General features: G+C 50.3%; 2 protein-coding genes across 2 annotated transcripts; both read right to left on the reverse strand.

The window, feature by feature from the left end:
- Positions 1 to 3407, reverse strand: LOC118621193 (HLA class II histocompatibility antigen, DM alpha chain). Its single transcript, XM_036248529.1, has 5 exons — positions 3264 to 3407; positions 1802 to 2071; positions 970 to 1248; positions 616 to 744; positions 1 to 292 (listed from the first exon to the last, which is right to left on the reverse strand). Exons 1-5 carry the CDS (start codon positions 3349 to 3351, stop codon positions 288 to 290), a joined length of 771 nt encoding a protein of 256 aa, XP_036104422.1. The 5' UTR covers positions 3352 to 3407; the 3' UTR covers positions 1 to 287.
- A 6180-nt stretch (positions 3408 to 9587) lies between these two features.
- Positions 9588 to 11140, reverse strand: LOC118620895 (amine oxidase [flavin-containing] B-like). The gene is given in 2 exon segments (XM_036247943.1): positions 9588 to 9766; positions 9769 to 11140. Coding segments are annotated over 2 exon segments (1551 nt in total).
- Positions 11141 to 12595: the final 1455 nt, after the last annotated feature.

Genomic DNA, 12595 nt, shown 5'->3' on the forward strand with positions numbered 1-12595 from the left:
CCTGTAAAAAGTAATGAAATTTATTGCCTTGACGTGGGAAGGATTGCAGTCATGATAGAAAGGCACTCTGGGTTCCCCAGGATACAAGCTGGGGACAGCAGAGCCCCCAGCTGAGAACCCTGCGCGCGCACACACACACACACACGCGCGCACACACACACACACACACACACACACACGCAGGCCTTTGCTCTGAGAAGGAGCGATGCTGGCCAGGATGTGAGAAGTCTGAGCAGCCACTGCTAGGGAGGCCGAAGGTGCTGCCATCAGACTCCGATCAGGAAGACTCAGTCTGAGGAGAGAGAAGGGTGGAGGAAAAGCCCTCAGAGGGGTCTCCCTCCTCCCCGAAGGCCCCTCCCTGCCTGCAGCACACCCTGGGAAGTGGAGCTCTCCTTGACCCCAAATCATCTCCGCACCCTTCCTCCAGCTCCCCATGTCACTCCTCTGTCACTCAAAGCCATCCCTGGGACCCATAACTGTGTGTGTAACTGGGACCCCAACCAGGCAGTGCCATGGTGCCGAGTCAGCCTCCCCACCCCAGGATAATCCCGGCCCGCCCACGCACGCGCCGCGGTATGGCTCCTACGCCCCCAGCCCCCCGGGGGCCTGACGTACCGCCCGAGCAAGGCTTCCGGAACCTGGTGATGAGGACGGAGCCAACGATGATGCCCAGCACACCCAGGCCGAGGGCCACTCCACACAGCACGTTCTCCAGAAGATCTGAGGGCAGCGCGTTGTGGGGCACTGGAGACAAAGGGGAGCAAGTGGGCGCCGAGACCTGGTTGGGGAGCCCCCACCCTGGGGAATGATGGGGTTTCTGGGATGACAAGGGAGAAACTGAGGTGTGGGTGACAGGTTGCCTCAGAGGGAGAACGGACTAAACAAGGTCCACGTAGAGAAGAAGGCTCTCCCGTGGGTCTGTCCCTTTGTGCCCCCAAACAACCAGGCTTCCAGGGAGGAGGGTCTCACCCCAATAGGCAATTGCTGTGTAGCCGTCGATCTGATGAGTCACCAAGCAGGAGAAAAGGTCCGAGGGTTCTGGTGTGAAGTTCAAGTAAGAAAAGGCCTGGAAGCTGAGTCCATCAACGGCTGAAACAAAAGTGGGCCCAGAGCCTTCCACGGGGCCCAAGTGGTGCTGCCAGGTCACCGTCAGCGTGGGTGGGAAGAGATTACTGACAAAACACACCAGCGTGTTGGGCTTGCCGAACTCCAGGGGCTTCAGCGTGAACACCTCAGCGACAGGAAAGCCTGGGGAAGGGTCGAGGTGTGAGGGCCCGGAGGGACTAGCTGAGATGGCACCCCAGTGTTTGGAGGGGAGTGACACACGGAGGGAGGGCAGAGGCAGTCCACCGGGCTGCCTTTGGGGAGAAGAGAGAGGTACTGGGGTTCTGAGACCTTCCAGCCAAGAACCAGAGCTGGACCTAGAGCAGAGCCAGGCCCGGGCCTCTCTGCAGCCCACCGGACTTCCTGCAGCACTTCCTGTCTAGACCCCCCATCTCATCACAGGCTGTCTTCTCAGGGGAGCACCAGCACATGGGCAGGTGCTTCTACTCCCCTCTTCCTCCTGCTGAGAAGGGCAGCCCATCGCCCACGGTTCCCACCTCACCCGGTGAGTGCCCCGCCCCAGGCACTGTCTTCCGACCACCCAGCCGGGCTCAGCAGGGGCTGGTAGAAAGGGCAGGCCCCCGGGCAGAACCAGGGGGCACCAGAGGTGGGGGCTGGTGGGAAGGGGAACACTTCGGTGTAGAGATGAATGAGGGTAACAGTGCAGCTCCCACCCTGCCCCTGAAAAACCCCTGACCTCTGGACACTGGGATTTGCCCTTCAAGGGCTGGGCCTACTTCCTGGACCATGGCTTGGCAGAATGCCTTGTCGAAGAAAATGCTGGGAATGTCTCCGGACGGCTGGGCCCAGTCCGCAAATTCGGGCAGGCGAGGCACTCGCGTGTTCTGGGAAAAGTCGAAGGAGAAAAGCAGGTCCTCCTCGTAGGCCTCGGAGAGCGCCACGCCGGGGCTCCAGTCCTGACAGTACACGGTGTGCCGGAACGTGTGGTTCTGCAGGTCCCGCCGCCCTGCAGCGGGCAAAGGAGACAGCGGGGTCCAGGGAGGGCCGCCCCTCCTCCTTAGCTCAGAAATAGGCTTGCTGAACCCGAGGGGCAGGGGTGGGTATAACCCCTCTGGTGTTTGTTATTTGGGCTCTCCCACCCAGGGGGGGTGCAAAGGAAATTACTGGGGTCTCTCCAAACCAGCCCGCCCATAGGAAGGCCAGCGGTGTCACGCTGTGGGGTGCGAGTGGCCGCAGTTTGCAGTGCCACAGCCGGCTGTCTGCGTGCGCACTGCTGGCGGCTGAGACCCAGCCTGCGCTCTGCTCCGGGCCCTGCATCCCGGCCCCGGGCGCGTCCTCCCCAAGGGGGACCTTGGTCTGGTTCACAGGCCGCCACGGTGACTTGTGAAGGGCCTGGATGGGCTTCCCAATCTCAGAAGGTGCAGCAAAGGGATGGTCACGGCCTCCCCAAGCTGTAGAAGACACCCCTCCCTCCTCTGCCCAGACACACGGTGAACTGAAAACAGTCTCCAGGCTTCTTTTCAGCCACCTCGTTGGCACCAGGCCTCTGAAAACATCTTCCCCTCACCCAGCTGTCCAGCCCCCCACAATGACAGGACTGGGGGAAGTGACCCCATAGCTTCACGAAATGATCCCTTTTCTGTGAAACTTCTGGCAGGATTCCCCGCAGTGAGCAGGAAACCTACCCCATACCCAAGACCTAGAACAACAGGCATTTATAGTAAGAGGGATCTTCCCGATTATTCTTCCATTCTGCCCCATCCTTCTCAGGGAAGGAAATTAAGGACCGGTGAAGATCCTTCAAGAACCGCGTGGCAGCGCTGACCAAGTGCAGTGACTCGAGCGGAACAGTGGACATAACATTTGCTTTGTTCAAGCCCCAGTGCGACCACGTCCCCATGTGTGAACAGCACACGTTCCTTAAACTCTGAGTCTCAGTTTCTCCACCTGGAAAGTGGATATAATAGTCTCTGCTTCAAAAGACTCTTACACAAAATGTATCAAGTACCCTGACACTGCCGCCCATCCATAGCAGCTTTGCCCTCATCTACTAGTTTTCCCTACGCGGCAGCACTTCCCACCACTCACAGAGCGTGGGCGCTCTCCCAGTGCTCTGGCTGGGCGCCCAGGGCTGCTCTGGGTGGGCTCCCAGGGCTGGAGCCCGGCAGGACTGCAGCAAAGGGGAGGTGCAGTCATACCCTGAGCAGCGGTCCAGGAGAGAGGCAGCAGCCACAGGACGTGTAGCAGCCACAGCAGCGCAGGTCCGGGGCCCCACTCATGATCCATCGCTTCACCCACACTGTGGGCGAGGAGCTACCCCAGCTCCCCAGCTCCCTCCTAGATCAAGTTCCGCCAGCGCACTTCCAATTGTGTCCCTACCATTTGGGCTAAACCAATCACAGAAGTGAAGGCTTTAACATCACCAGTCTCTGGGGAGAGAGGCCTGGGACCAGCAACCTCCTGAAGAGGGCTCCTTCAACAGGCCAGAGTGGGTGTGTAACTGGGCTGGGTAGGCTGGCAGGAACGTGTGCCTCCTAGTGGGGATCCCTCTCCGTGTCTGCTCATCAGCCTGGACAGGAACCCGTGCGGGTCTCTGCATTGGAAATCCCCTCTTCCCACAACAAACCCCAGGACTCTTCAGACTCCACTTTCTCTGAGAGGTATCCTCCTTCCATCATTAGCTCCAGTGTGTCCTGCAGTGCTAGAAAACACAAAGGTGAATAAGACAAAGTCCTTCCTCCACAGAGCTCAAACTCTAGTGGGGTGGTGGTGGTGGTCAATGAATAAGTACACAACAATGTAATGTGTTTAAATCAGAACATGCGAGTGTTTTGGAAGTAGTGATTTTATGAAGTTGAAGGAAAAGGTGAGACATATCAGGACACCTTCTAAGAGTCTTGAAGAAAAAAAAAACAATTAGACCGCCCTGGCCGATTTGCTCAGCAGTTAGAGCGTCGACCTGCGGTCCAGAGAGACCTGGGTTCGGTTCCCGCTAAGGGCATGTACTTCAGTTGCAGTTTGTCCACGGACCAACCCTGGTTGGTAGTACGGGTGGCAGACACTCAATGTGTCCTTTTCACCTCTCTCTCTCTCTCTCTCTCTCTCTCTCTCTCTCTCTCTCTCCTTCTCTCTCTTTCTTTCCCACTCTATCTGAACAAAAAATGGAAAGGTGTTTTCAGGTGAGGATAAAAAAGAAAAGAAAAAACAATTTGACCAACAGAACATGAGGGAAGAGAAAAGCATTTCAGGTCAAGGGATAGGCGAGTGTGTGAAAGCCAAAGGCATCAGAGCGCCTTCCTCTGGGGCCCTCTGAGAACTGGACGTTGTGGAGACTGCTCACGTGTCCCTGTTCCTCTTGGGGATGCTGGGGTGTCAAGAGGAGCTGGAAATTTAGGCAAGAACAGATCACATGAGCCCTGTTATGTCACAAGGAGGGTCCAGCTTTAATTTAGCAGATGATGGAGATATTAAAACTGGTGCACAATCATTTCAACCTTTTAAAAGAACTGTTCTGATATTTGAAACAATGGACTGGAGTTTAGAAAGAATTGATGTAAAACTGCTGGTCACAAGTCTGTAGTATATGATATGAAAATAAAAAGTTGTACACACACACTGCCCTCTTGTATCAATATAACAATGATTTAGGTGATGAATGTTAAGATCCTGAGTTAAGTCATGAAGAGAGGACATGGGGGAGTCGAATACTGATATAATTAGGAAGTAGAATCTAAAGGGCTTGGTTGCAGGTTACATATGAGGTGAGATAAAGGGTCAGGGATAACACCCAGGTTTCTGATTGGGTGGCAGGGTGAGTCATGAGTGATGGACAGAAATGAAATAGAAAAAAATGCCATAAAAGCAGGTTTGATGATGAAGAGAATGAATTCTGTTTGGGACATGTTGAATTTGAGATGCCCGTGGAACAGGCATGCAGGAGGCATGAGGTATGTGGGTGTGGATTTCAGCTTTGGGCTGAAGAATTTTCATTTGAGAGTCACAGGCACAGATGTCGAAGCAGAGGCGGTGGACGAGATCACCCCAGTGAACTGTGCAGAGACGAGCAGGGTGTGCCACAGGACACGGTCTGCATGAGTTCAAACGCCAAGCCTCACACCTGCCAGGATCCAGGATTCAGTCAGGAGCACATAACCACACTAGGTATTTCAGACTGGCAGGTTTACTCTAGGGTTTGTTACAAAGGCAAGAAGTGCAAAAGGGGAAAAGAGGGTGGCTGGAGGTGCACGTAGGAGAGGAATGCCTGGGGGTCAAGAGCTGCTGTGGCCCCTGAGCTGGAATCTGTGTCTGCACCTGCTGTTGCCCTGGGGGACACACTGTCATAGTCCATTCTGGATCCACTGAAAAGCTGTCATCTCCAGCAAGGCTGGCTCATCGAGAAGTTACGTCCTCTGCCCAGCAGGCTAGACTCCAGAATCACCTGTTCTTGCTGCTGCTACAACTACTTGCTACTGCCAGTCTGTTGGAGACAAAGCAGGAAGCCTTGGTTTCTTCTGCCTTCTGAGCTGTCTCCTGCTGAGAGAGTCTAACAGGAAGCCGGCTGCCAGGAGGCTGGAAGTGCACACCTGCAGACCCCTGGGCTCAGCCGCACGGAGCAGCGTAGGAGGGCGCCAGGCTCCGACGCTCCCTGGAACCAGTGCACTGAAACGCGCTGCCGGAGCATCTGGTGGCAGCAGGAGCATCCAGAGAGCGAGAAGAACGAGGAAGAAGCAGATTAAGAGAAATAGAGGTGTTCCGTGAAGAATGGCAAGGTCCCCAAGTACTCCCCTGAAGTCGGGAAAACGAGAAAGTGTCCTTCGATGTGGCAGTTGTGAGCCGGTTAACGAGTTTATGGACAGCAGTTTCAGTGTTGCAGCGGGAGCAGCTCCAGATGGTGGTGGACTGAGAAGTGGGAGGTGAGGAAGAAACTGTTGGTGTATAGCTGCAAGTTTGATAGAGAAGAAAAGAGACAGAAGGGGTGGGGGAAGAGGCAGTGAGAAAGATCTAATGTGGCAATTAAGGAATCAGAAATTGATCTATGTGAGTATGGTCCATCCATGTGTCTGAGACTTTCAAAATCCATACTCCCTTTTGAAAGCAATAACAGCCCAAAACAAAACCAACCCCATGACCTCCTAGATATTCTGAGATGTATGGGGGTGGGGGCAGAGTGCCAGGGTCGGAGTAGGGTTTGGAAATCACTATATTACACTGCAAAAAGCAGAGCATTTCCCCAGTGTCCCTCTTTGTGGACTAACCCATGCTGGTTGCTGTGGTGGGAAGATTCAGGCCCCTAGGAAACAGTCTGTGACATGCCCTGGCCTGGAGCGGGAGGTGTATGGCACACTGCCACCCAGGGTGTCAGCACACTTTGGCAGTGAAGGACCAGATAGGAAATACGTTAGGCCATCTGGGTCCTGCATGCTCAGCCCGCGCGCAGACAGCCCTAGGACCGCGAAGCTGGGAGAGCAAGGCTGGGCCCTTGCCTTCCGCTCCTTCGACTTCTCTGGCCTCTCCTTCTGGCTCCTCCCTTGACTCCTTTCTTTCAGTTATTTTTTAAATATTGGTGTCCTTGGAGTTTTGTTCTTAACCTTTTTACTTATGGACACTGAAATTTAAATTTCATATAATTTCCATGAGTCACAAAAGATAATTTTTTTCAACTATTTAAAAACTGTTCCTAGCTCTCAGGCCACGTTAAAACAGAAAATGGGCAGGATTTTGCTCACAGACCATAGTTTGCTGAACACTGTTCTACGCATGTGGCCAAATTGGGATGGGAGACCCAAAATAAACCCACCCTCCAAAGAAGACCCCCAATGGCCCTTGGGGATGACAACTGGTTAATGAACACACCGTGCCCTGGATACAAGATCCTTTGGGAGGCCTGGGTGGGAGGAATGAGGCGAAGGGTAGAGGACAAGACCAGCATGAGAACTATAACCCCACCACCTGGATAAGTGGCAAAATGTTCACACTTATAACTACCTTTCCCTTTATGTGATCCTTCTTCCAACCAGGGCCCTCCAACAACAGCCATAATAGATGATCTCAAAAACAGCCTCTCACCAGTTTGGGGTGATAATTGTGGGCAAGAGGAGCAAGGCAGCCAGGTCAGCCTTCCAGAAACCGTCTACTTTGGTTTTCAGATACGAATGCCTCCAAGAACACCAGCGTCACACCATAAACCCAGCAGGCCACGGCTCTCTGACACTCGGTTCTCCCATCCTTCTTTACCTAGCAGAGTCGAATTTTCTAAAAAAGTTGCAGCAACCATCTCTCCACTTTCATACTTGCCTTTTAATCCTTAACCCTCCGCAGTGAAATTGTTCACTAGTATTTTTGTGTTGCTGAATCATGTGGATTCTTTGCAGTCTGCAACATTTGACACAGTTGGCCAGGCCTCCTTCCTACCTTTTTGGCATCCCGGGCTCCGGGCGGTGCCTCCCATTTCTCTGGAGTCCTGACTCCTTTGCGCATGCCTTCCTTTCAGCTACCCTTTAAGTGTTAGTGTCCCTGGAGGTTGGTCCTCAACCTTTTCTCTTACACTGTACATGTGCTGGATGGCACTGACTCCCACGTGCCTCCCCTATCCACCAATTGGCTGACGTTGTCCAATCTACCCCTTTGGCTCAGTTCTGTTCTGATCCACACCCCTCGACCCCAGCTGCCTGTAGGAGGCTCCATTTGGATGTCAGGACAACAGTTCTCAAACCGTATTCCCCACAAAATCTCCCTCAAGACATTTTTAAAAATTTTTCATTTTTTAATTTATTTCAACACCAAACACATTTACATAATAATTATGCAACAATTTATTATTTTTAACAAGGTTATTTTGGTGATAAGCAATAGAAACCAATTCTAGCTAACTTAAAATTTAACATAGCAATTTATTAGAAGGAAACTGAGCAAGCTCATGAAATCAAGAGTGGAATTAACTGGCCCCGGAAGGGGAGCCACAGGCCCTCCCAGCAGGGGAAGTGCCATGACCATGCCGCACCTTCAAAGGCCTCCAGCCTCCAGCTTTCCAGGTTCACACTGCTGGGTGAGACAGCCCCTCTGGGCAGCTTGTGTGAGGTGCGACCTCCAGATGGATGAACTGCGGCCAGGCACACCACCTCTATGCATGAGAGCTATTTCTGGAGAACGGAGAAGCATCAGGAACCAGACAGCCACCTCTACATAGCTCTTCAACGTATGGATCTCGACGACGTGAGGTCGGCAGAGGCATCAGCTGAGTGCAGTCTGCAGTAATGCCCAAGTACCTGCCTGGGTGACATGTCTTCTACTTGATGATCTCTGGTCTGTCACAAGTCTTGCCACAAAAACAAAATATACTTATGATATGATTTTATATTAATAAAATGTTTATATTCCACTAACTGATTTCCTTTGGATCTATGACTAAAAGAACCTTTTAAAAATTCTACTATAAAAATTACAAACACAGCCCTGGCCGGTTTGGCTCAGCAGTTAGAGCGTCGGCCTGCGGTCAGAGAGACCCGGGTTCGGTTCCCGCTAAGGGCATGTACCTCGGTTGCAGTTTGTCCCCGGCCCTGGTCGGTTGTGCGGGTGGCAGCCACTCGATGTGTCCCTTTGACATCGATGTTTCTCTCTCTCTCTCTCTCTCTCCCTCCCTCCCACTCTACCTGAACAAAAAATGGAAAAATGCCCTCGGGTGAGGATAAAAAATAAAATAAAAATAAAAATAAAAATTACAAACACAAACAAAAGAGAAGAATCTGATAAACCCTTACATGCTCATAATTTTCAACTTTATTCTTAAAGTCTTCCATTCTTTTTTTTTTTTTTTATGGTGAATCAACTTTATTATGTAACAACAGTAGGAGTAGGACAGTAGTGATAGTGCATAACAATTTAGTACAAAGTAAACCCAAACAAGGGGACTCCATCAGGAATCATGGCAGGGAGTAGAAGAGGATCAATGGGGCATATATCCCAGGAGATAGGAAAAGCAATGGACCTGTGTTCTAGTCTCCAAGATATCAGTCTTATTTCAGACCTTGCAGTTATGTTCCACCTCTCTGAGCTTTAGTTGGCTCAACTCTAAAATAGAGGGTGAGGACTAGATGGTCTCTAAGGTCTACCAGCTATAACAATACAGGATACTAAGGACAAATGCAGAGAACTTAAAAGATGGGGATGTTGCAGGTAAGAGGAAGGAGAAGCACAAAGCCACAGAGGTGGGGAAAACTAGTTTTTTGAGCATGGGCAAGGTGTGCTGTGGGATAGCAAGGACTTTAAACAAAACTGCCTAACTCCTGTGAAGTTTCTGGGGGCAATAAATTTGGAAATGGGCAAGACAGAGTGCTAAGCCAAGCAGGAGACAATAAGCAGGGGACCAAATAAAGAGATACTGTTTCCTGTGGTCAGCAGTCTGACTTATCTTCATGCTCCCCACCTTAAGCTGGAATCTGTATATCTTCATGAAACTTTACCACAACCCCTTCCCCAAACCCACACACCAAGTAAAATAAGATGTTGTTACAGATGCCTTCTCTTTAGAGCCTCACAAGTAGCTCCTTTTGGTGGGCCAGGAAGCCAAGAGCAGTTGCTGACAAGATGGCAGTCAATCCAATAAGCCTCGGCAAGCCTGGCACAGAAGGCAAATGTCTCTCCAAGAAGGTTTCGGTAATGGGCTGCGCAGGAACATCCATAGACTCTGGTTCAGACCGCCAGATTCATCCTCTGGAATCTTCCCCATGGCACACAGGATCTCTCCGCAGCTCTCTCCAGCCTCCACAGCCCCCTCCATGTAGCCACTCCAGTGTGTACCAGTCTCCCTGCCTGCAAAATAAATCCTGCCCCCCGGCTGGCGCAGAACTCTTCCAAATTGAGTCATAATCCCCGGGGGGGAGTAGGTCGTGTGGCAGCCTCCTGAGCACTGTTCCTCACACCAGTTCTTCTCTTCATAGTGCACCGGTTTCAAAGCTTATTGGGATCCCAGAACTTTTGCGTAGAGCTCACACAATTTATTCAATCTTTCTTCTTTGGTGAGACATGCCAGTTTTCTAGCTTTGTGGGCAAGGATAAATCCAATTATGGCAGGATATTTGCCATCAGGTTTGGTATCATCCAATGTGTAGGCAACCGCAGCTTCCTCTCCTTCGATAATCATGCTTCCAGAGTAAAATTTTTTCCTCCAAAAGGTCTCTTTATATTAGACGATACACTTGATGACTGAACCCAAAGGCACACGAGTGATCAGCTGGTTTCTCAGCATTGGCAGAGGAGGGTTGTAATGAATCTTCATGCCCAGAACAGGAGGAAGAGCACTTATCACATACTTAGCCTCATACACCTCATGGTTTAGTGTCTCCACAAGGATATTTTCTCCTATCTGATCAATGTGGGTCACAGGCCTCTCCAGCTTCACTCGATCCCCAAGGATGTCCATTACCCGCTCACTTATTTGACCAGATCCACCCACAAATTTTCTCTCCTGCCCTCCATTGGTTGTTGAGGTGATCCTGGTCGTGCCTCCACACTGCTTCACATACACAGGGACCAGAGCAGAGACCTCATGGGGCTCCGCAGTGACACACAGGTTTACAAAGAGGGTGGTGAAGTTTCTTGCAGACTCGGTCCAGCAGACCTTGTCTAGCAGCTCCTTCATTGTCATGCGGTCCCACTCTTCTGCAAGGGGCTCCTTCCATGGGACCTCACTGGGAATCTCTTTTCCCATGTCATCTATTGTCCGCCAAAGGTTGTTATGATCTAGGTAGGCAATTGGATTCCACACAGGTGGGAATGCGCCCCGGAATTTGTATGATTTGCCCTTTACGTAGTGGATCTCATACTCCACGTCATTCACTTTGTAAGTCTCCAATCCTAGTTCCTTGGCTAATCTTAAGACATGACTCTGGGTTGGCCCAACATAGGATCCTCCAAGGTCTACATATTTAGCCATTTGATTCCTAACAGTGTAAGTCCTGCCTCCCACATGGTCCCGGGCTTCCAGAACCACATTCAGGCCAGAATCATGCAAAAGTCTGGCTGCTGCCATACCTGAGATGCCACCCCCCACCACAACCACATCACATTTGCTTCCCATGACGCTTGCTCCTCTCCAGGCCTCCCAGGTGCCCGCTGCTCTGGTCTCTGGGTCTCTACCCCTGCCGGCCGCGATCAAGTCTTTCATTCTTGTTTCATCTATTCTCCTGTTCTATAGTTTTTTCCCTGGAGTATGTTAAAAAAAAAGGGGCAAATTTTATTATTATATTCCACAAGGAAATATTTCTAAGGGTATCTATAACAGATGATAACTTTTCTTTATAACTATTAATACTATCATCAATAACATTAAAAACAATCACTTAGCCCTGGCTGGTTTGGCTTGATGGTTAGAGCACTGGCCCGCGGACCAATGAGTCTCGGGTTTGATTCTAGTCAATGGCACATGCCTCTGTTGTGGTTCGTCCCCTGCACCGGTCAGGGTCATATGGGAGGCAACCAGTCAATGTGTTCCTCTCATGTCAATGTTTCTCTCTCTCTCTCCCTCCTTCCCTCCCACTCTATCTGAAAATAAATAGAAAAATATCCTCAGGTGAGAATTAAAATAAAAAACAATCGCTTAACTTCATTTAATACAATCTGTGTTCATTTTTCCCTAACTATCTAAAAAATGTCTAAGAGATTTTTTATTTATTTATTTATATATTTTCTTTATTGATTTTAGAGACAGGGATATAGAAACATCAATGAGAGATAACATGGATTGGCCACCTCCTGCTGGGCACCAGGAATCGAACTGACGACTTCTTGGTACATGGGTCCACGCTCAACCACTGAGCCGCACTGACTGGGCTAAAAGATGTTTTAAAGTGGTGTCTTATGGTTTTCAAACTGTGCTTTCATTTTTTAAAAAATTGGTGAGTTTTCTATTTTATATTGTCTCATGATGGTGCAATAATGAATTCCAGTAGACGAATTAGGGTTAGCAATTACTCCTCTGAACTGTGCCTCCACCTCAAAATCCACAAAACCGAATGCATCGCCCTTCCTTCCCAGCATGTTCCAACTCTTACATTCAACAGCTTGCCCTGGCCACTTTGGCTCAGCAGTTGGAGTGTTCGCCCACAGACCAAGGGGTCTCAGGTTCAATTCCCAATCAAGGGCACAACCTGGGTTGTGGGTTTGAACCCAGCCCCAGTTGGGTTCCTGCAGGAGGCAACCAATCGCTGTCTCTCTCACATCAATGTTTCTGTTTCTCCCTCCCTTCCACTCTATCTAAAAATCAATGGAGAAATATCCTAGGGTGAGGATTAGCAAAAAAAAACACAAAACACCTTAATAACTTAAGTGTCCAGCCAATTATCTGAGCTACAAATGTGAGTCAACCTTGACAACTTCATTTTCCTCAAACTTTCTCATCCCATTGTTTACCAAGGCCTACCAATTCTCTCTTCAGTAGCTCTTAAATCTGTCTTCCCTTTTCTTCTCATTCCCACAGTTTAGGACATCATCGGTTTGTTCCCTGGACATTGCAACTTTCTTATAATTGGTCTCT

Source organism: Molossus molossus, unplaced genomic scaffold (genome assembly GCF_014108415.1).
Source record: "Molossus molossus isolate mMolMol1 unplaced genomic scaffold, mMolMol1.p scaffold_m16_p_8, whole genome shotgun sequence".
Lineage (NCBI taxonomy): Eukaryota > Metazoa > Chordata > Mammalia > Chiroptera > Molossidae > Molossus > Molossus molossus.